General features: G+C 39.0%; 1 protein-coding gene across 1 annotated transcript; it reads right to left on the reverse strand.

The window, feature by feature from the left end:
• Positions 1-312: 312 nt before the first annotated feature.
• On the reverse strand, positions 313-24,605 carry AZI2 (5-azacytidine induced 2). Its single transcript, XM_035549843.2, has 8 exons — positions 24,406-24,605; positions 14,463-14,692; positions 13,191-13,316; positions 12,751-12,850; positions 11,103-11,251; positions 8,202-8,263; positions 4,603-4,718; positions 313-1,137 (listed from the first exon to the last, which is right to left on the reverse strand). The coding sequence occupies exons 2-8, from the start codon at positions 14,685-14,687 to the stop codon at positions 746-748; spliced, it is 1,170 nt and encodes a 389-aa protein (XP_035405736.1). The 5' UTR covers positions 14,688-14,692; positions 24,406-24,605; the 3' UTR covers positions 313-745.
• Between the last annotated feature and the right edge of the window lie 221 nt (positions 24,606-24,826).

The raw sequence follows: 24,826 nt of genomic DNA on the forward strand, positions 1-24,826 counted from the left end.
TGTGAAAAGGACGATTCTGCGGCAGACACTGCTGTGCGTAGAATGAAGTCCGTTTCCTACAGCATAAACTGAGGGAAACAGGCTGAACATCTACGATTCACTGTGTTCAGCAGCATTACTTATGATCCTTTTAAATCCACAGTAAGGCCCAAAATGGTGCAATCTAAACAGGATAGCATAGGAGTGATTTCTCCCTTGCCATTACCTAATATAAATCAAAATTTTGACAAAAACCTCACCTTTCTTATAAAAAATCATATAAAAATGCATTTCTAAACCAGAGGAATCAAAGTTAATTGTAAGGAGAAAGGAAGAGAGAATCCAATCTTCATTTTATGCCTTAATCTGAGAAAAAACGCTGTCAAAAATTAGCTCAGAGCTGTAACAAGTTTTAACGTGACACCAAGTGCTTGATAACATACAAATAGCAAACAAATACAGAACTGGATTATTTTGTTTTATTCCAAGAACTAACTTCTCACTGTAATCTTTTGGAAATGTATGCCATTTGCAAGACAAGATTATCTAGGCCCCGTGCTAGATTCATTCACAGTACGCCATCGCAGCTTTAACTTCTCCTGATGTACAGCAGAGGAAGACTAGGCTTTCTGTTTTGGAAATAGAATTAAAAACAAAACCAAAACCAAACACATTTCAACCCATTTGTTTACCTCTTTAAGAGTTCAAGCAGTAAGGTGCCTATTCAGAATTATTCTAAAACGCCTCAGTTCATTCTGAAAATTGCTTAGTTCTTGTGCAGACAGTTCTGATTACACTGATCCAGGTAATCTGCTGGACAGTTTAACAAAGTTGTTTTATTTTTCATTTCCCAAAACACATTCTCGTTAGGTTTTGGAGGACTTGGGAATACCCAGGAATTATCTTCCAGAGAACTCTTTCCATAAGAATGGTGTTCCTGGAACGTTTTACCATCAACTGGAATGGGTCTCTCATCTGTCCATGCTTGCAGAGTCACTCTTTCAGATGGGATTTTCCCATCTCTCAGCAGAGGGGGAGGTACAGCATTGCACAGTACTTGATCATTTTGTGAGAGTTTTTTATAGACTACCCCAGACGTCAAGTTCAACTTCGAAACATTCTTCAAGTCAACACATTGTACTGGTGCAGAAGAGGCAGCTGGAAAAAGACAATAAAAAGATTTTTAAATAACAATAGGTTATTTGGTGCACCTTCCATATACTCCTAAATGTACCATGGTATGGCAGGTATGTTAAATCCAATGTTTTCAAGCTACAGGTTTGCAAACAGTCTTTTACTTAGTAACTGCTTAACGCTGCAAACTGAACATACTAACTTCCTCAGATTTTGCAAGATGAACCAGAGATCCTCAAATCATCATGTCTGAAATATACCCAACTCCAAGGAAACCTCCCAGTCCCCACTTCAACACAGGTAAAATAATTTGAATAATCTGAATTTTTTTTTTTTTTTTGACAAGACTGGAATGAATACTGAAACAAAGGATTTCCATATGCTTGGAAAAATCGACCAGATTCAGAATATTGCCTAAGTAAGAACACACTTCTTCCTACTTTACTGATTCTTTTAACAAGGTGTGCTCTCAGGCTGCCAAGAACCTGAAAACTCTTACAGTCCATGAAGCAGGAGGAAATGCATATTACAGGGTCCCTGTGCTCCTGTATTGTCTGACTTCTGAAAGTAAAGCCACAGATCGCACTGTTCAGCCATCTGAAATTCCAGGTGAGTTTTAAACCATATTAGGAAGGGAAGGATTTTGAAACAGGATGGCATCTACCTGACATGAAAGAGCTGCAACTTCAATAGACACCTGAAGAGACAGACAAATATATTCAGGTAATGTTTTTGTAGTGTTACTTTAATGGAGTAGATAAGTGATTCCTATAGTTAAATAAACTCATAAGTAGTTTTCTAGAATAGCTGTGAAGCTCACGTAGGAAGCGTAATTTGTAACTTCGGTTCTAGGGACAAAAAGAAGAGTCAGTATCTCAGACAAAGACTGCAACTGCAATTTGTCACTAAAAGAATGCTATCCAATTTGCAAATGTCAGCCAAAAGCACCTTCCAGCAGCAGAGATACCATGTCTGAAAGATCCAAAATTGGATTTGGCCTCCTCATCCTGACAAGCATAAAAAGCCATTCAAGGTCTACAGACCCTTAGAAGTTGAAAGAAAATGTAACATACTGTAACATACTTGAAATACTACTACCTTAGCATCAGAGTTAGGAGAACTGTAGTAATTATTAATAATCTGTACACAAATAAACAGGTTTTACTCTCTGGAACGTTTACACTGAGTTATCTAACACCTTGGCAGTTTGAAGCAGCACACCTATATTCAGAATTGTGTGGCATTACAGCCCCACAAGTGAACAGGTGCTATAATTTACTTTCAATGATCCCTTAGGTTAGAACTAGTCAAACTCCAATGTCTGCAGGATTCATATTGAAGAGTAGCCTCAGCTACTCTTCAAGAAATAAGGCTTTTTTTTTTTTTCCAGTGGCAAAACAGTTCGTCCAGAGCTAAACAGAAAAAGCCAGGTAAGTTTGCCATGGTCAAGGCTTGTTCAACTATAGCAGCTATGCAAAGAGTACGAGAGCAATCCTTGACCTGTTTTGCTGGCTATCTTGAAGTAACTTCAGGTAAGAAGATCTCTCTACAGTGTCAATTGTTGAGATACCTGAAGTAGTTTATTTAACATATTTATTATAAGACAACTAATACTAGTAAGCAAAGCAGAAATTTGGTTTTCAATCTTAAATCCGTTCATGTTCTACCTGCTAAAAGGTACTCTCCGAGACATTGGGCAAAAAGAGAAGGCTGGGCTTCACGTGATCTATTGAACAGGCCTTTGAAAATATAACGAAAACTCATGAGCGGAAACATGTAGAAGTTAGTTGCCTCCTTACATAAGTGACAGCTAAGCAGAATCTGTGTGTTAACTGATACTGTTAACATCAAACACTCAGCAAGAAATACCATGTTCCACAGACTTCGCACGCCTTGAAAGATGATGAATAGTAATTAAAGAAAAGCCTCCTCCATCCCTGATACCATATACAAACTAGTTGCTGCTATAAAGAGTGAAGGAAAACAGCTAGTACTAAAACAACAGGAAGAGGAAGTTTTAAGTCAATTCTACTCCCATTTTATATAAGCCAGTATTTTTCTACCAATACTAACACAGATGTGTCTGCATTGCATTCAATGTGGCTAACAAGCAAGGTAAACAAGGAAATAAAAAATTCTAATTTCTACTGAAGCTGTCCACTCACATACTTCTGAAAATTTACTGAGAGGAACCTACAGAGCAAGATGCAAAATACCTTGTTTTTCCAATCAATCGAGATTGCCTTTTATTGTTGTGGATGTACACATGCATTAGCAACTGCAGAAATTCCGTTTGTTCACCAGGTAGAAGAGAAAGATCAGTATTTGTGTAGTGGCAAGACAGGTAACTCCGGGTTAAAAATAAAACCAGAAAGATACTACACAATTACATCAAACCCTGGCAGACTTGAGGGTTAAAAACTCATTCAGTTCTTCGTTTCTCCACTGAAGTTATTTGACAAATGTGTCTTAGAACTGAAGGAACACAAGCTTACCTGGTAACAATACGATCAAGTCTAGAATGAATGTTAATAATCTATCAGCCAAGTACCAGAGAATGATCATTAATCACTGCCGGCCACAGACAAAGCCAGTCATTGACCTGGAGGTAAATCCTATCGTTAGGCCACTGAGCCCATCAAAGCTGTTTAGAAACAAAATATCTTGATCTTGTAGTAGATAGGGACATCCAAGACTGTCACTCCTACACCAAATTCAGTTTCTTTGACCACCACCTCCTGTATTCTGAACACAGTAAATACCACAGCTCAAGTGAGCAGAAAACAAAGGAAATAAACACCAAGATAAACAGACTGATTAGGTCTGGTCCCACCATAATAAGAACCTTCTTGTAAAGCAGTTGGATCAAGAGAAGCATACATACAAAATATAGAAAAACATCTGATGAACTGCTAACAGAAAATATTCTCCCCTAAATTGCTTGCAAGGTAGCAGCAGAAATAAAGCAGCTTTGCAACATCAGTCAGCAAATGTCATCTTGCATAGCACTATGCTAGAAAATGCAATTTTTCTGAACGCTGATGTAAAATATACAGCCATAAAGGAATTAAAGTTAATTCTAAAATGCTGAAAAATTAATACTTTATATATTCTATACAGGGAAAATAGGACTTGCATTTGAAAAGATTTTTTTTTTAATATGAAGTAGTTGTGGTAAAAGGTCAAATGCGAGTAAACTTAACACCTCAGCCTTGTGCACATAAGCAACACTTGACTGAGAAAAAAGCCACAAGGGGAACAGAATACAGTACTGAAGAAAAAACACATCAGCAACACCTTTATGTGTGAAGTTGACCAGTATAAGACAGAAGCAGAAAATGGGTAGGCTGGAACCATAATATAACCTAGCTTATCAACTTCAATTGATGAGATTCTGATAAGATATGATAGCTAGTTTCTTTTTAAAATGGTGCAGCTTGGATCTACAATTTGTGTTTGTAAGGTCTGTTACTGCAAACACTGACTTGCCTTTCTTGGTCTGTGTTGAGTTCGTTTTCAGTTTTCGTAGAACCTCAGCTTGCACTTCAGTCACTAGCTGCAAATTAGACATTTCTCTCTTCAGATCCCAATATGCTTGTTGCACACTTTCAAAATAAAAATTAAAAAAATCCAAGTTAAATACTTGCCACCTCTAAAGCACTCCCATGCCTACTAACATTTCCAAGGCTTAATAAGCATTAACTGTTAATAAATTGTTTTTACCTGACATACGCTGACAATTTTACTAGAGTACCATAATTCAAAATGAACTGAGCAGTACTAATAACTACCTTAAACTGAACAGCTTTTCTATATTACAATCTTTGTAAGTTACATACATATATATATTATACATTAAAATATGAAAGTCTTATATTAACATACTAGATAATACTAATAATTTCAAGTTGCCCAAATGGAAAGAAATATGAAGCTTACTCTGCAATATCATTATTTATCTTCCCATAAAATTAGTAGTCTCAAGGGAGTATTTTCTTAAAAGACATTAAATGAACACTAAATTGCAAGCAAGGTAGACTATTATCATTGAATGGCTTTTGATAAACGACCCCACACACCATCATATGTTATGATCCTAGTCACATTAATTGATCACGATCTTAAATACTGTACTTAAATACAAATCGATATTTGGGTCTTTACACCATTCATTCTGCTACAGTGAATTCAGACTAGATTCTAGAAGTCCAGAGCACACATACGCACACAGGGCAAAATAATTCAGCACAGTGTTTCATATTCGAGTCATCTAATTTAAATTAATATACTGCCTTATCAGAAAGGGTTAAAATAAGAAGACCCAATTCATTCTCTGATAAGACAGCATAATTTGAGAAACGTATTTAGCAACAACAGCACTGTGCCAATGCTGAAGTTTCAGATAATTAGCTAGTGAGAAAACGAAGAACAAAAATCAGAAAAGTTAGCAGCTTTGTATTTGAAGAAGTTCTGCTTTTGTCATCTTTACCTGTAAAATTCACTTGACTCTGAACTTTTAATTGTAAAATTTTCATCTACTTAAGTTGATGTTGCAACCATCCTTTATTTATTTTTTAAAAAGTCTCAAAAATAAGATTAAACAAACTTTGGTTACATTAAAACAGAACAGTCCAATATTTACACACAGAAGTCGTGAATACAGGAACAGCTCAGTGTCTGTCCCCATCTATCCACCACTGATCTCCTACAAAGGCCGAGAGAGCTGGAATTGTTCAGCCTGGAGAAAAGAAGGCTCCATGGAGACCTTATAGCAGCCTTCCAGTACCTAAAGGGGGCTTTTAAGAAAGGTAGAGAGAGACTCTTTATCAGGGAGCATAGCGATTGGACAAGAGGGTATATTGGCAAGAGGGTAGATTTAGGTTAGATATTTGGAATAAATTCTTTACTCTGAGGGTGGTGAGGCACTGTCACAGGCTGCCCAGAGAAGCTGTGGAGGCCCCATCCCTGAAGGTGCTCAAGGCCAGGCTGGATGGGGCTTTCGGCAACCTGGTCTGGTGGGAGGTGTCCCTGCCCATGGCAGGGGGTTGGAACGAGGTCATCTTTAAGGTCCCTTCCAACCCAAACCATTCCACAATTCTGTGATTCAGAAAGAATTTTGTAACATAAGTTTAGCTCCATTAAAAGGATCTTGCAAAGGGATGCAGGTACCAAAATTCCCCTTAAATCACACAACATATTTTAATTGTTTTTGTGGATACTAGTCTAGAATCCCACTGCAAAGCCCAATTTTCAAGGAAGTTTCAACGAAAAACCAAGGATTTCATGTACTTGGATGTTTACCCTATATTGCCTTCTAACTTGTAACATAAACCTTGAATATAAGAACTTATTTTTCCCCTTATATTTCTGTGTTCTGCACAGTTTATATTCTGTATGGAAAAACGAAGCATTTTTAGCCACAAATACACCTCATATTTTTCTTCTAATACAGAACTATATTTAATTAATTGATCAGGTTTTTTTTTACTATTCTAATTACTACAGTAAGAACACAAGCAGAACATATGATCTGTACATCTGTCTGAAACATTTACAATATTTTATTTTGCCATCTGTCCCCATCCTGAAAAGCACAATCAGAATATAATCACCTTACAAAAAAAAAAAACATTACGTGAGAAGATTTTAGAATCACTACAGCTTAATCTGCAGCAAAGTAGATTTGCAAAACAAAAAAATTTAAAGTCAGATTTGCAGGCTGCTGACAAATGTTAAATAATTCCTTTCCAAAAACTTAACTAATTGCAAATGCCCTTGGCTTTCATAAATAGCAGGATTGCTTGCTACAATGAATGTTTCACATAGCAGTTTTCAAGCGTTCCCCTCATCCCCACACACAGATTTTTGGATGGACTGACGTATTCCAAATGCATCACACGCTCATTATGTGTATCATGTTACACTAAACACTACACTGTACATATGTTAATTCTGATGGCTGCTGCCTGAACACGACTTCTTGAAATAAATTTGCTCTGGAAGATCAAACAGAGCTGTTTTACCTTGAGATAACACCTTTTTTCAGGCGTGTAAGACCGACTACGAAGCTCCAGCAGAAACCACAAGAAAAGTGTGAGCTAGCTATCCAGTCAAGATGAAAGGTGAAAGTATAATTTGTTTATAGCGTCTACAATGTTATCATCATTATATCAGAGAACATACGAAAGAAATGTCTGTAGGGTTCTTTCAGTGACTGATTTCCTTTCCCATCTCTTCAACAGCCAAGTAAGCAAAAAGATACTGCTCTCAACAACCTGTCATTATGAAGGAGCACTCTACCCTCTTGTGGAAAATTGTGGAAGTGCATGAATTGGCATAACCATGCATAAGAGATGCAGGTATTTCATTTCTGCAAGACAAAACATTTGGGAACTTTATGCAAAAGAACAATTCATGAATGCATGAAAGACTTAAGGGATATATCTGCTATCTAATATGGTACACATACTGAACACGGGATAATATAGGACACTACCAAAAGCACAATTATTCATTATTTGAATGGCTGTAAAATAATGAACAATGCCTTCTGCTCCACTAAAACTTTTAAAGAAAATAATTTCTTTTTGCATAGGTCACATGTCCGTGCCTCGATATTTAAAAAAAATCCTTTAATGTCTTCTAATAGAAATATTATTATACTGCACTAAGTAAATGTATATTCCAACACTAAGCAAGAGATTAGAAGCCACCAGCCAAACACAGAAACCTCCTCGTATGCAAAACAAAGAAATTCCTATAGCTGAGATGAGACTTGGAAGTTCATCTACCACCTCCTCAAGTCAACATATTATTAAATAGTTGATTTTTAGGTCCAAGATAATTTCATTTTCTTTACAATCTTAAAATGTAAATACTTTCTTATCATTCTGGGCTTCAGACATCATTCTGTCTTCATAGACAAAGGGAAAGAGACGATGACTTTGCTAAATGAGTGCCCGGATTTAAAAGTAGATTATGTAGCTTGAAATAACACATTTGAGCAGGCTGCAAGAATATCTACACCCTCAAATAACTGTCCCTCAGTAAAGTAAGTATAAAACATGAAAGCCACTTGATTTTCATACCTCTGAATGTCTTGCCTTTGGAGGTGGTCTCCATTTAATGGGTTTTTATCTTGAGCCTGGTCCTGCATAACAGAGTGAGGGGAAGAAAGAAAATGAAGAGGTGAGTCCAAACCGATCTGAAAATACTGCAATGAGTTCTCATTCATATTCCTTCTCTTCACGTTCCCTTCCTACTACCTTCCTCTAGACAAAGTTATAATGAATTTGATACCAGTTACTGTGGCTTCATGAAGGCCTACTGAAATGTCAAGCAACTTGTCAGTATAATGTACGTATGGCATCAACTACAATGCAAAACCTGAGTAAGATTACCCATATAGGAAAAAATATATACATACCTGCCTAAGATATAAAACATCTGCAAATGTTTATGAATTTAGAAAATAAACAGGGAAGCAGCATCTGGTTTTGAAACAATATTGACCTGTTAGATTAATTACCCATTAATCATATTTCTCTGTATTTCACCTGAGAATTTCCTCCCCTAAGACTTTCTTACCACCACCCAGAGATTCAATTTCACTGTTTAAAAAACTCAGTTGCAGTATATTACTCTACATTTGAAAACTTCTACTTTTTTACTTCCTGTGTTAAGCAGTTACCAGAATCAAGGAGAAATTACATTAAAAAAAAAGGTCAATCGTTCCTTCTATTTGTTCTTTACAACAAAAGCTGCTGGCATAAGCATTAAATAGTGTCATGTTTGGTATCTCTTAGAAAAACTATTTTAGTCTTTTTTTCTAGCAACATTCATTCTCACACTGAAGTCTGCAATCTTCAATTATTTCTATAAAACCACCTAAAGACATCAAAACTGCATAGAAGTTTAAGTATGCCTTCAGAATTTACAAGCTATTGAAAATATCTACAATAATTCTAGATTTAAGAGAAAACAACAACCAACAGTAATGGAAGTTAACAAAGCACCTTGCCTGCCTTCCAGGTAATGTGCTTTATCCCCACCTAGTGGAACAAACGCAGAATAAACCTGACACAAGACGGTTGACGTGTAAGCACATCCACATAAGCTAGGAGAGTGGCTGCAGCAACCCTGTAGGGACCCATTCAGGGCTAAGAACCGAATGCTCCAACTATGTGTGCTTTGAGGGAGGCAGGAGAGAAGGACATTACTTGAGGCTAGCTCTAGTCTGGTCTCTGAATGCCCAGAAGAGGTTGGGGTGCATCTTAGTTTCACCCAAAAGGAACCCAATTCCCATACTTCAGACTGCTCCGTAATACAAGGCACAGTAGGCAGTGATGATTAGATTTGCTGCAAAAGTACATTTCTGTAGCAACGTAAATGTGCTCATAACAAAAAGAGCCAAAGAAACATTCCCAAATTAAAACAAATCCTGTCCGTAGGCAGGATGATGGCCATGTAAGAATTATATTTCAGAGTTTTATGTACCCTGAATATTGACTTAAATACTACATGAATCAAACTTTCATAACCAAAATTATTAATGACCGGAGAACCTAACATAGTCTACCTCTTGAAACTATCACATTTAAATGTTTTCAATGTTTTGTGTAACTTCAATATGACTGTAGAGTCCTAGAGATTGCCACTGTACCCTTCTATCTAAGGTAAGATGTAAAGTGGTAAACATTCACTTTTTTTTTTTTTTTAATAACCTACTTTAATGTATTTTATTACTGTTAAGATAGCTCAATATTCCTTTTTGAGGTCCTAACCATATCTCTGTTATACCATGAGTTCCTCAAAACAGACACCTGATTTAGAAACAGCAGGTAAGGGCATCAAAAGAGGCATGGCAAGACTCTGTAAACCTGTATTTCTTCCTAAGTCCTAATGAGAAATGTACTGAAGTGGCCATATTCTTTCTGCTGCATTTTCTCCAAACAATCCTTCTTCCACAGCCATTCCCTCCTCTCCCTCTGTAGCTCCTTTTCACTGTCCCCAAGATCTACAGGAGTAAACAAGGGGAGAGAAAGCAGATACTGATACTTACTTTGAACTGTATTTGCCTGTTCTGTCTCAGATCTCCCTTTCATTTTCTTAACCAAACTACCAATTCCACCCTACTAATTCCTGCTTTCTCATCCTAAATTCATCATCCAATTTCAGGCTTCACAGATCTCTGCTCAATCTCTGAGTTAGGGATAAGACTGAGACTGACTGAACAGTTGTACTGGTTCCCTCAACACCCTCTTTATCTACTTGCACAACTAGTTCCATTCTCTTTTACTACCTTACATTTTCATGTTCTATTCCCAACATTCTTCTTCTCCCACTATGATAGTCTCTTCTAGCCTCGGCCATTCAAATCCTACTGTCTTCTCCTCTTGTTATTTCAGCTGTTTCCTGTGGATACCTCAAGGTAAGGTCCCAAATACTGGTTCCAGTTCTCACCAGTATCCTAGCTCAGCCCAGGATGCGTCTTGTTACAAAAAAAAAAAACAACACACAAAACACAAAACAAAACAAACTGCTTTTCTGACAGGCTTCATGCCACTATGCTAAAGCGTTAGAACTCCTTAAACAAAGTTCATAATCTTTTAACACAAGCATTCCATTGTTGCTTAAAAAAAAAAAAAGACCATGTTTGGCTCAAACTTTCAAAAAAGTTCAGCCTGATACAAATACCCACATAAGCCACTTTGATCGGAATGGTGACTGTAAAGAAACAGTAAAGCTTTATTTTCTGTTGCTCTGTTGGTAACATCTGGGTAATCTCACCTATGTACGTGCACTATTTCCAGAAGTAAGCCAGCCTATGGCAATATTTAAGGTTAATTTTACTAAGATGTTCATCTTGCAACCAATTACTTTTTGTATCCGTTTCTTCACCCTTTATTTTGCTTGGACAAGGGATTTAAAATAATGTTCTAACAAAGTCAAATCTATTAATACAAAAAAATCCTTAAAAATGAAGGTACCTTCTGCTTAGATTTTTGCAATTCCTTTCTGAGACTACTGCACTCTTGCTTGAGGTTTTCTAGATCCTGTTCCAGACTATGCACTTTCAGGTCACTGTTCAGCTTCTCTATTTCCCAGCTGGACTGATTACAATTCAGATTTCTCATAACTGTAAAAAAGACAAGACAATCAGATTTCAGTCCCCGTTCAAGAAATATAACTCCTATTATACATACAGTTTCACCTCAAGCAGTCTCCGCTCTACAGAAACTTTATTCTGTACTTTCTGAATAAACTGCAGCCCATGGTGACAGAAACAGTAACAATGGTCAAGTTGTAGGCAGAGGAATAATCCATTTTTTTGAGTTTAAAGTAGAGTCCTCCTTTCCAGAACCGCACTGGATATTTTAAGTAACAAAAAGAGGAAATAACATAAAAAACCACTGGAAATACAAAAATCAGTTAATAGCAAAAACCCATAGCATATTACTGACTTGCACACTTCATACACACTTTGAAAACATGAGCCATTTCCCCTCAGGTTTGTATCATTGCACAGTTGAACTTTTTTTTTTCCCCCAAGTTTGTACATCAAGAAGTTCCAAGCAGAAAAACAAAAGAAAAAGACTTCGGTAACTTCTAGACTTTTTCATTAGACAGAAAAAAGAAAAAATATATCATGTGATCACTATTAAGAAGCAACCTAATCTCATCAGTTGTAGGAGGCTAGTTAGAGGACAAGAAGAAGAATGAGACAGGAAAAAACTCCCCAGTCTTCAACGACTGGTGCACTCACTTCCAGATTTAATGATTTATACAAGCTTAAGCTACACTCATGTTTCTTAAACAAGGCACTCAGAGCCCACTTAGGAATAAAATTGATTACCCAACACGGCTTCAAATCATCACATTTTCAAAGCTCTCTTTATAAACTCTGCACTCCGTATCTCCTTACACCATTACGTCCTCAACAATTGCTATTATAACACGTAGTTTGCTCCTCTAGGTTTAAAAACATTGTGTGATGGAAATACCACATCACATGCTTCAGGCTGTCTTGGAAAGTAATGCAATTCAAGCATAGCATTGCTTATACGAACCTTTCAAATGACTGCGTTTGTACAGAATCTGAAGTCCAGTCCACAGATTTAAACATACAGACAGCATTTTCTTGTAAAAGTACAAAAATAAAGATCTTATTTCCCCATGTTTTATTTTACATACCCGTATTTTTTTTCCTGTCACATCCCAACAGCAAGACAAAGCACTATACCAGATAATCTACAGGTGTCAGAAGAAGTCGTATCGACTGTGTGGTATTTGATACTTGAACTAGTAGGTCCCTGCCCTACTCTGATGAAAAGCTGGTGAGGTCTAGAGATGTATATTGCTTGCCTATTAAAACTGTGAAGTTGTGCACATTTCTCAAGTGATTAAAATAAACTGCAATGGAAGAACACAACTGCCTCAGATCTTTACCATGGAGCTCCTTGCCTCTGATAATATAACATGCCTATCATCATAGACAACACAAACTCAAAGTACCTCACTACAGTACTCACCTCTCTTACCTAGCCGCTATATACAATTAAAACTCTTAATGCCCTGAGTTCATCATATAACCACTAAAAGTAGTCAGCACATATTAAGATGTAACCAAATGCATACCTTGTTGAGTTTCCACTTCAGTTTTTAGTTGCAAAAGCTCTACTTCTTTAGACTGCAGCTGTTCATTCAAAGCTTTCAAGGATTCTGCAGTTTCTTTTGTCTATTTTCCAAGAGAGAAGAAAAAATAAAAACCTTGTGAAAATTTTCTTCTATCACATCTTACTAGTCATTTTTTTTCTAAATACAATTCATTTTTTTTCTAAATACTAGGAAAATACTGCTTTGATTTTTTTTTTAAACCATTAGCCTACCCCTATAAGAAAATTAAGATACTTAAAACTATTGTCATTCCTACATAAAGTATCCCCATGTACTTAGAAAACCTAAAGGAGTGATAAAACAAATACCTCAGATCCTCAGCAAGTAAAAATTCATTCTACAATAAACTAACTATAGTGTACTTACAAAAAGTGTTAAAGTCATTGCTTTAAAAGACCTACTATTTTATCCAGTTTGCTTTTCAGATTATCTCGGTCGATGCAGGCCTCCCGATAGGCTTGGTATGCCTTATTTACTTGTTCACGGCCAACTGAACTGCGTTCTTCCTCCAGTCGGGAGCCAAGCAGCTGCAAGTTAGAGACAAGAAAAGACATGAGAAATACGTTCTGTATCTTATAGTGAGAACTTTTCTTTTTTTCTTTTAAGTTTTGAAAAAAGTTAATGAAATACATTGATATGGACCAAAATTTTACAGAAGTACGACAAAGGCCATCTATGAATTCTGGAATCTCTAACCGTACTTAGTCCTTGCTAGCCTTCGGCTATGAGTATTTAAAAAAAACAACACATCCACGAGTCATGATTACTTACACTAACAACTCCTTAAACAAATTTTTTAATTTTTTCCAAGTTCTAGAGATGGAAAAACTCCAAGTTCTACTTTCTGGAAAAAGAGGTTTAAGCATACGAAGACATAACATACAGAAAATTTTGAGCAAACTAAACATTTATAGTGACTCATAACATGAATACCGTATTTTTTCCCCTGGTGTATTCCTACGAGAAAAGCCAAAGCAGAATTATTTTAAAAATACCTCTATTAACTTCCAGGTCACCACTGTCTCATTGCCTGCTAAGGCAAAAAACAAGCAGGGGGGAATAAGCACTACCAATGAGATTGCTCCCTTCTTTCTTACAGAGTAAAAGCATATTTGGTAAGACAGCAAGAAGCCTTACAGACCTCAAATTACAACTGTTCACATAGAAAGTTCTTGTTTTGACTAAGTACCACACTATGCTTTTCGTTCTTTTTATTCTTCACACTTGCTATAAAAGAATTGAGACATTTGAAAGCATTCAGTGTACGTAATGCAGATTCGTGACAGATTTGTAAGTATTTTCTTAAAAATTAAGACCTGTACAAAAAGAATACAAAAATCAAAGCACTGACTGAATATAGCTACTACGAATATCTCCTATTCTAGGTATTAATTTGAAAGAAAGTATGAGAAATCTTATTTTTATGGCTTGCTATCTCTGCCCTTTGCTTTTGTATTGATCTTCAAAGTATGTGTATTACTTATTAAAAGTTTTGTCCTTTACATTTCTCCCCCACCCCCCAAAAAAGTTTTTACTTCCAAATAGAGGCATTCAGATAGAACATAAGCCTTACCAAACTTCCTGACTTTCCATGCACTTTGAAATTTACAACTTCGAAAAGGTAACAACCCATGCGTTTCTGGGTGAAGTCGGTAAGTTAACTTCTTTCTTACCTTCTCCTCTAAAATTCTCACTCTTTTCTTTAAAACGGAGTTCTCCTTCTCTGTCTCCTTTAGCCGCTTCTTGATGTCTTCATATGCGGTGACAAGGGCAAAGTGGGAGGCAACAGACTCATCTCCACTGTAAGCTGAAACAGGAATCTCCCCATCTCTCTTATGACTGTTGTCTGCTTTCTCATGGTTCAAAATGCAGATGTCATCCTCTATCAGCTCCTCCATGTCAGCTGTTCAAAAAGATAGATGCGAGTCAAATTTTTGCAAAGACAAGTTCATCAAGAGTCTCAAGTCTGAAAACCTTCCAAAGTAACACTGGAGGATGTTTCTGCTTAAGTATGACAGCAAGACTGAATATCTGGGAAATATCTTTATCTTGCAGAAAACCTTGAAACCCATCTTACATTTAAGATATGCGTGTTAGGAAAAAAAAAGATGTTACTTAATATTATTATTTTGAGTATGCATCAGATTTCTGAGCCCCCAAATTCTTTTTTATTCAGGTTTAACACCATCCTATAACCTTTGGCTGGTATGAAATATTTAAACTTGACAGACACATCTCACTAGGGTTTTTTCAATTCTGCACTGAACTATAATAAGAGAGATTACAGTTGTGAGAAAGTGACTAACTACAACGTTTCCTGAGCACAAGCACACCAAAAGAAAGGCATTTAATTTGATTAATTCTTGAATGCAAATATTTCTACATCTCCCAAACTTTTAAATGGAACCTTAACACTAGGTTTAATCCTTAAAAAGCCTACACTGTTAGCTACTCTCTAGTCACAGTAGAAAACATCCTGCCAAACAACTAGTCACTCTTAACTGCAGATAAGATGCAAACGAAAACATACTTCACAACATGATCTGTCTCAACATGCATGTAGAAAACTGACAATAATCTGACCGTAAGAAGAGTATCACCATCACTAGGCAAATCCACCTGCATGACAAATGCAAAGTAACGATTGCATTCAGCTTTCATTGCAACACATTGTTTAGGTTGAGCAACAAGAAGCTAGTGCATTTTCTTATCGTGCTCTCCATTATCTTTTCTGTAACTCCAGGCCTTAAACAAGGAGCCCCAACAGCATTTTCCTTCACATGACTAGTTATCACAAGTTCTGGGTCACCCACATGGATTTAGTTATGAAGATCAAGATTCCTCGTCTTTATGTGCAATACTAACATACAGTATTCGAAAACATTTCCCCCACCCTCAAACTACTGATGTTACTAGTAACAAAAATAATCTTCCTCCCCCCCACTCCCTCCAATCCTCCTGTTCCTGATGATTAGATAGCAAACCAACAGAAACACTAGAGTGAAAGAAATGAATGTAATGAAGACAGCTTGTATTGAACGAAAAAGTTTTTTTGATGGAGAACTGACCTGATCAGCAGAACTCTGCAGGACAGACGTGGACCACTGGGCAGGGAAAAACCCACACCCACAACTGCTGCCTCCGCTGTATATTTGCTACTTCAGTTACTAGACTTCCTTCTTAGACTAGGATATTTGTTCAGCAATACTAAGAGGTAAAGGGATCAACTGCCTTCGACCTTTCATCTATGTGGTCAAATTCACTCTGCTGTTTCTAGCGATGGAAAAGCTGCGTGGACTGCAGCTTTATGAAGAGCTCTATAGCCCAGACACAGCTGAACAACGGTGCTGTTATCACATTTGTCTCAAGTTGCTCCAAGCCAGACAGACAACATGATAAAAGCTGTGACAGCTTGTTTATACTAAATAGGCAGCGATGGAGTCGCAGCAGTAAGAAAACTATGCACAAATCAAGGCTGAAATTCCTGCAATGGTTATCCTTCAGGAAGTAAACAGATGCACTGTACACTGTATTACGTATTCTAGATTAAAAAAAAGCTTCCCTTGCCTGTCATTCCACCTCATGCTTACATAGAAAGACCCTTGCAAAGAACGTTTGCTTCCTTCTCCTGGTAAGAATTTTAAAGCTCCACGTACAAGGTGACATTGACCAAAAGCACTGTCATTCAAACAGCATTACCTGATCGAAGGAATCGCTTACTGCCTTTATGACCTCCCAGAAGAGGAAGGCCTTCCAAATAGGGACTCCATATGCACAAATATTTTTTATAAATTTGACTACACCCTTAAACTGCACCCACTAAGAGGGCTAGTTACACTTCCTGGATTTTACATAACAGCTGTCAGCTAGCCTACAGTGTTACTGAACTCTGGACTTCTGATACTGTTCTCTAAAGCAGCACATAAGGATGCTATTTACAACGCAAACAATCAGCCTCCACGTAATTCAGAAGGGCTTTTAATATATGTTTTTCTACATTTCAATGCACAAGTTTAACACTTCAGGCAGCTCTGGTACATGCTTTTTGAGTAATCTTACTGCACACCAAGAGAAGGCAAATAGCCTACCAAACAAGAGCCTGCTTCTCCTGAGAGACAGGTGCCCCACCTCAGACAGTTCTCTGCACATCCCCTGAAAGAATAGATCTGATGACGACACATTTTGGAGGGGACAGTGGCAACAGAGAGTGTGCATGCTTAAATGCAGAAAGGGGGATATTCAGAAAGACCGGTCAGATTTTTTAATTGCTGGCTTCAATCAATAAAAGGAAATTCTTATCATGAAACATGCTTCTCTCGACTGGAATCTCAACAGCTTCAGCCAAGAATGAAAACTCACCAGGATATTCACATTGTATGTACTTCAATAGAGATAGTGAAAAATAAAAGTGAAATACCAATAACATCCACGTGCTGTATTTTACTGCTACAGCCACACAGAAGTGCAGTCGTTCCAGCTTTACAAGAAACACAGTTCAAGCCACCACTGCAGCCAGGCCCAACATGAAAACAAAACTGAGACTTTGGACTGATGTCGCTTGCAAGGAAATAGATGGTTACATAAATGCCTCCGAACACCAATTTACTCAGAATTTCAGAGCATCACATGGAGGAAAAAAAATAATAAAATTTTTACATTACTGCAAATTCGGCATAACATCACTTAAAGAAAGCTACAGCACAGACATTTCATAAAAACAATAGGCTTCTGATATTTGGAGATTTTCCCCCTGCCTCTAAAAGGAGATTTCTGGTTTTGGAAAGAGCACTGCTCTCAAAACTGAAAGCATCTATTCCTCATAGAATAAACAAACCATTCGGACTGCTAAGAGATTTCATCATGCTATCGCCAGTCATAATCTGAAAGGAAGTCTTCACCTATTTCACTCTAAACAGCTCCCCATTTTTCTCATAATAATGCTCTCTACCGTCTAGTTTTATAAAACTGCAAAAATTGCACCAAATTTATAGAAGCGAGAAATAAAGAAAAATGTATTTATCAAATCTAAGGTATGAATTGATACAACATAATTTTAATAATTAACTTTATAAGTAAAGATCACTGTTGTCTGTGCTTACTAAATATTCCTTATTACACGTTTCAAAAGGTTTCAAATCTCATAACCCATGCAACTATATAACACAAATGTCTAAGGAAAAAAGGTGCTATGACTTCTCTGCTGGATGACTCAACGACGACCCAAAGGTAAGTTACAATACACACATCACCAACTGCAGGATACTTTATACCGGCACAGGGAAGAACTTGCAACAGAAAATTAGAGAGGCATTGCTGAATTTATTTAAATAAAAGAACACAACCTAAAAAAAAGGAAAAAGTCAGAAAAGTGCATCTTTATGCTGCAAAAACCTTTCTGAATTAGTAAAAAAAAAAAAAAAACAACCACAAAACAAAACAAAACCACCACCAAACCCAAAGTAATTTCTCCTGCACCTGCTAAGCTGGTATTAAAAGGCCAATAGGAGATGTAAGCTCATACAAGAATAAAACCTAGCTGTTAAACAGTAAGATCAGCAGTTCTATAAAGGTTACTGTGAAACATAGTTTACCCAGATCTTTGCTGTGTTGTCAGGAAAAAATATAAAAAAAAGAGATAGCACGCTCACAAATACTTTTCTTCACAGGAAGCTTTGTTAAGATATTTAAACAATGGAGAGAAACCCTTAAAAGACAAGACTTCAAAAAAATGGGATTGTCTCTCTAAGAAATCCCTGACAACAGCTGCAGCTTTCAATTCTACTGTTTAAGGATAGGAATCACAATTTAGTTTCTCCACCATTATATTACGCCATTTAAAAAAATCAGAACCGCAAAGGGCAATCAAAGTGCCCTCTGAGACAATACGTGTATTAGGTTATTCCACAAGTCAGGACTCTTCAAATCCAGCACAAGGGCTTGCCGAGTCCAGCCACAGACCTGCCTGTCTTTTACTCCAGTTCGCCTCCCCAGCTGGGAGCTGCACATGTGCTCGGCTGCAAATGCCACACAGCCGTCACTCTAAAAGCACCGGGGTGAACATGGATCTCTGATAACCAGTTAACACGAAAGATTTCCCACTAAAACATTTAAACTAATATACAGACAAGTTATTAATGTTTCAAAATAGAATTAGTGTCCATCTCAGCCTACCTAAAGCAAGTTTACAATCCCAGTTGCCGCACATCCCATCATAAGGAAGGTCTGTGACAAAGAGGCACGTTACATTTATAATATTTTTAGAATGAACTGCACATTAAACGGCCTATTAAAAAGGGCTCTAATCTTTATTTCCCCAAATAAAAACATTAAATGAATACCAGTATCAGCACTTGTATGAAAAAAGTCATGTTCTCCAAAAGGAAACATAGGATAGGATGTAGCAGTAAGTTCTAGCAGAAGTAATTATGTCCTCTGCTTACAAGCATATGAATTCGAATAGATGGCGCACAAGCTTTCTTTCACGTACTGTAGAAAAGAATGGTTTCCAGAAATCACTTCTGTTGTTCATTGATGCCTAATGCAAGTTATAGAACAGCTTTAGGATTTAATATATTAAATACAATGCTTGGCAGAACCATAGCTTTTCTCTTCAGAGAGCTTTACAAATATTAGTCATTAACACCATGGGAGGTGGTTAAATATAAAACACATTTTACATATGAGGAACACAGTTTAAATGAATTCCAGGATGCAAAGGCTCTAATAGCAAACAGACTCCTGCACAAACAGATTTCTGTAGTTTGAAACCCTAATCTTTCACTTGGATCAGCAGGAAAGACGGTAAAAGCAGGATTACAAGAAATTCTTCACAGTATAAAGCAGATTCCCATTTTGACCCTTCTTGTGCTCTTAGAGAGAACAGAACAGTTTTTGAAATATTTCCAAATGTCAAATGCAAATCACTTCAAGATGGTGTTTTCCTGATTTTTTTTTCCCTAGGCTACTGAGAGTCTGAACCATTTTACTTTGTTTACCTCTCAGACTCGAGGGGTTTGACTTCACAGTGATAGTATGAACAGGCTCCCGGTGTTAGTACAAAGTACGATTTCTGTACTGGTTTACCTTGCCTTATGTAGAAGGGCATGTACATGCATGTCGGCATTAAATAAAACGTTAAATTCAACAAATATATTTGACCCACAGAAACAAGTATGTTGTCGCCCCCACTTTAATTTCAGGATAGTTCAGAGGTTAGAAAGATACTCCAGCACAGCAGCAAAAAATAATAAAAATAAATAAAATACAGAATTCCTGCAGCTAACATCAAAAACCCCACACAGCGCATGACACACGCTACTTAAGCGAGACATTCACTGTCCAAAGCATTTGTCATTTTGCATCTCTCAGATCTCAAATTTTTTGTGATTCCAGCCCTCAATGGTCTGTTCTACAGAAACTTTCCTTTTTAAAAACAGATAGTGGCTTCCTTTTTAGAACAAAAACTCCGCCTACACACATCCCAGTCACTGTTAGCTTTGGCTACTGCTTGTCCTTCAGCAATGTCCACAACCCTTCCTAGGAATCGCTGCTTACAAGGACACAGCCCTGCAGTTTTAATATACTCACTGATCTTCAAAACAACATCAGCTAAATCAGAACTTCCAATTACTTTGTTTTGCTGCCTCCAGCGCTGCTGATCACTTTGTCCCTAATCACTTTCCCTGACATCCGTAAGAAAAGGAGAAGAAAGAGGCGTTGTAACCAATCAAATATTGTTCTCCAATATTTGAAGCCACTGTGTCATGTAATCCTGTTTATTAAACTATCGGATTTAATCCTGAAACTCATTAGAAGCAATAATGCCAAAAAAAAAACACAGGAAGGAGCAATGTGTGTTCTGGCTGTTAGACCTTTCTAATATCAAACAAGTTTATTCAAAGGTTCCTGAGAGAATCATATGCTCTTGTGCCAACATTATCCGTTATTTTAATAGACGCTTCCCATTTCGAAGTGTTTATAAAGAACAACAACAACAACATTTAGGAAAACTAAGAGGGTTGCCTTCTTCTTGTTGTTTGGTTTATTTCTTTTTCTTTCTGAAACCAACATCTTTTGTAAAATATACAATAGGTCCTACCTCCTAGTTCTAAGTTTCCTCCCACTTAATTCAACTGCCATATTAAATCATGTTCAGTAAGTTCACAGGTTTAGCGACAAGGTATTGTAAAAGCCTTGTGTAACTGCATTAACTGTTAATTCAACTAGAAACACCTCACCTGTTGCAGCTATTAAAAGACAAGTTAAACTGATTTGCACTGATAGCCCGTGGTCATCCTGTAACTCACTAACATTCAGGTTTACATCTCATCATTTCAAACAAACCCAATCATTTGAACACAAGTTTCTGTAAGCAATTTGTAAGTGGATTCAACTTTCAACATTCAAGTTATTCATGTTTCACTCCCCTTCACAAACGTCATTTCTTCTCCCCAAATGTGTTGTCAAAATTTAGGAGCATCTCCCATTTTGTATACTAAGAACACCACATACCTATTAATTACATGATTACACACGACTGCACAATTAGCTGACAGCAAGTTGAACGTGAGTCAGCAGCGTGCCCTGGCAGCCAAAAGGGCCAACTGTACCCTGGGTGCGTCAGGCACGGCACTGCCAGCTGGGCGAGGGAAGGGATCGTCCCACTCTGCTCTGCTGCGGCCTCGGCTCGAGCACCGTGTGTGGTTTTGAGCACCACAGGATAAGAAGGACATAAAACTGTTAGAGAGCCTCCAAAGGAGGGCAACAAAGGTGGTGAAGGGTCTAGAGGGGAAGACGTATGAGGGGCAGCTGAGGTCCCTTGGTTTGCTCAGCCCAGAGCAGAGCAGGCTGAGGGGAGGCCTCATGGCGGCCTGCAGCTCCCTCACGAGGGGAGCGGAGGGGCAGGCGCTGAGCTCTGCTCTCTGGGGACAGCGACAGGACCCGAGGGAACGGCATGGAGCTGGGACAGGGGAGGGTCAGGCTGGGGGTTAGGGAAAGGTTCTGCACCCAGAGGGTGGTCGGGCACTGCAACAGGCTCCTCAGGACAGTGGTCACGGCACTGAGCCTGCTGGAGTTCAAGGAGCATTTGGACAATGCTCTCAGACACATGGTCTGATTCTTGGCTGGTCTCGTGTGGAGCCAGGGGTTGGACTCCATGATGCTTGTGGGTCGCAACTCCAAATTTTCTATGACACACGGTGTTTTTAACGAATCTTATTACAGTACAGCACCTAACAAAAACATAAGATGGGTTGATTCTGAATAAATCACCTTTGGATAGGGTCTCTAAACCCACCAGCGACTTTCAGCATGCTAGTTACTAGCCTGACTCTACTTCCAACTTTGCCATTTTAAGAAATGCAATCTCGCTGCCACTCTGTTTTATTGAATATGGACCCCTTTATCTGGGCTTCCTCTGTTTAAAGAACACATAACAAAAGGCAAACCCCCACTGTGTTTTATCCCATTTCCCTCAACCTTTTCATGCATTTTCAGCCTAAAGAAATCAGATACCAATAGCATGTACAGCAATAGGTCTGCACTTTTTCAAGTTATCATGGAATCACAGAATAGTTTGGGTTGGAAGGGACCTTAAAGATGACCTCGTTCCAACCCCCTGCCATGGGCAGGGACACCTCCCACCAGACCAGGCTGCCCAAAGCCGCATCCAGCCTGGCCCTGAATGCCTCCAGGGATGGGGCACCCACAGCTTCTCTGGGCAACCTGTGCCAATGCCTCATCACCCTCATAGTAAAGAATTTCTTCCTCATATCAGACCTAAACCAGCCCCCTTTTAACTTAAAGCCATTACCATTTGTCCTATCCCTACACCCCCTGACAAAGAGTCCCTCCCCAGCTTTCCTGCAGGCCCCCTATAGGCACTGGAAAGCCCCTACAAGGTCTCTCCGCAGCCTTCTCTTCTCCAGGCTGAACAACCCCAACTCCCTCAGCCTGTCTTCATAGGAGAGGTTAGTTTTCACTTTCCTAAACACCCATTCATCATTTAATGCTTTCCAGTCATAATGCTTCTACTAATACCATAAGAACAAATACTACTGGATTTGCAACTTCATATAACAGTTTTTCTAACACTGTGAGATGAATTTATTCTATTCTTCCACTCTTAGTATACTAATGCATTTGACCTGATCATTCTCACACTTTCCCTACCCTTTAATAATCATATGGAAAATAGAGACATGCTGAAAAACAAATAAGAATATTTGCTGAAAATCTGGCCACCCTAAAATCTTATCTGATTTATTATCCATTTTTGCTGCACAAAGGTGTCACTTTATCCCCTTTTCTTAAGAACTCTCTAAAACGTTACCTAGCTTGAATCCTTGTCAATCATCACTTTATACTTTTCCCAACTCCACACTACAGCATACAAGGACTGAAAAAAAAGCAGTTTTAGGAAAAATGTGTTAATCCTTTTTTTTGGGGGGGGGGGGGGGGGAGGACAGGGTGTGCCTAAAACCCTCATAGAATCTGTTCTAGATTGTTCACTGTAAGTGTGTTGTGTGTCTCCTGACCAAAACAATCAAAAGTTTTCTACATGTATCAGACTCAAGCTTTCCAAAAAAAATAACTGACTTCACTCGCATATTAGTACATCAAAAATTGTGCTCAGATTACCCAAAAATGGGCTAATAGCTTCCTACCCAAATTACAGCAGGATCATATGATTAACATTTATTTCTATCATGAGTTCTTTTATTACTAACCGTTATTTGAGGAACTAAACGTAGTAGTAATTTAGATTTGTTTTGGTTTCTAAGCTAAAAATTCCAGGATACACATGCTGACAGATAACCGGTAATTAGAACTGTAGCAGCATTTCATTTGACACTGACATCCAGGAAATTAAATGTTTCCCACAGTCAACAGTCAACTGTATCTCGGAAGAGCATCTGACCTTTGGAGCCCATGGCAGACTCGCCTGTTACGACAGTAATTCTTCCCTCACTCTGCTTTTTCAAGCGCTGGCTTCCAGTATGCTGATTTTACTGCATGCACAGTGTAAGGCAGAAAGGAAATTAGGGGATTCTCCGAGAAACGCAAAGCTCCCAAGACCACTCAGTGGCACAGTTCACAGCCCAAGCTGCTCACACTTGTAAGCTACTGGATGACTGATTTATTTAAGGACATTAAATTCCCTGCCAGGTGAAACACAGGGCTTTAAAAACGTAATTTCTGCGCAGTTTTCGGTATCAGCAGCATGACAGTACCGCAACACTCATCCCCACTTCCTTCTTCCCGTGCAACACGGCCTGCAACACCTGTATTCCAGCCGGCTCTCGCGTTTCATCCCGCTTCCGTTCCCAATCTCACACCAAAGCTCTCAGTTTGTTCATTTCCTTTGCCAGATTGCCCTCCACCAACGCACAAATTGCGGCTGTAAGATCTCACCCAGGCTGCTGGCCGCTGTTTGGCTCCCTTTATTGCCTGAGCCCTGCTCCTCAGCAGCACTTCAACCCGTGCTGCCCCTGGGGGCTGACCCCTCCCCCGGTCACACCCTGCACAGCAGAAGCCGGCCGGGCCCTGCCCCAAGCCCGTGCCCCCCACCCCTGTACCCGCAGAGCCCCCATCGAGCGGCCGCTCCGCTGCACCGACCTCTGCGGGCCCGGCTCGGGCCTGGCGCCTCGCTAACGGGCGGTGGCCTCGGCGGCGGAGCGGTGCCGGCCGTCGCGGTCCCCGCTCGGGCTCCCTTGGGCTCCCATCGCCCCGCCCGGCTCGGCCCGGCCCCGGCCCGGCCGTGATCCCGGCCCCGGCAGCCTCCGCCGCGCCGGGAAGTCCCGGCCCCGCCCCGCCGGCAGGGCACCGAACGGCCGCCCCCGGAAGGGGAGAGGCGGCCGGCAGGGACTACAAGTCCCGGCATGCGAAGCGGGGCGGCCCCACGCGGAGCACGCCGGGAAGGCCAGCTGTCACCCCACCCTCTTACAAAACCACTTTTTATTTTTTTTTTCCCTCGGTCAAGTTCAAAGCGATGCAACAATAAGCCTGAAGCACGCCCCGGGAGCTCTGTTGTAGGGAT

Source organism: Cygnus atratus, chromosome 2, assembly GCF_013377495.2.
Source record: "Cygnus atratus isolate AKBS03 ecotype Queensland, Australia chromosome 2, CAtr_DNAZoo_HiC_assembly, whole genome shotgun sequence".
NCBI classification, from domain to species: domain Eukaryota; kingdom Metazoa; phylum Chordata; class Aves; order Anseriformes; family Anatidae; genus Cygnus; species Cygnus atratus.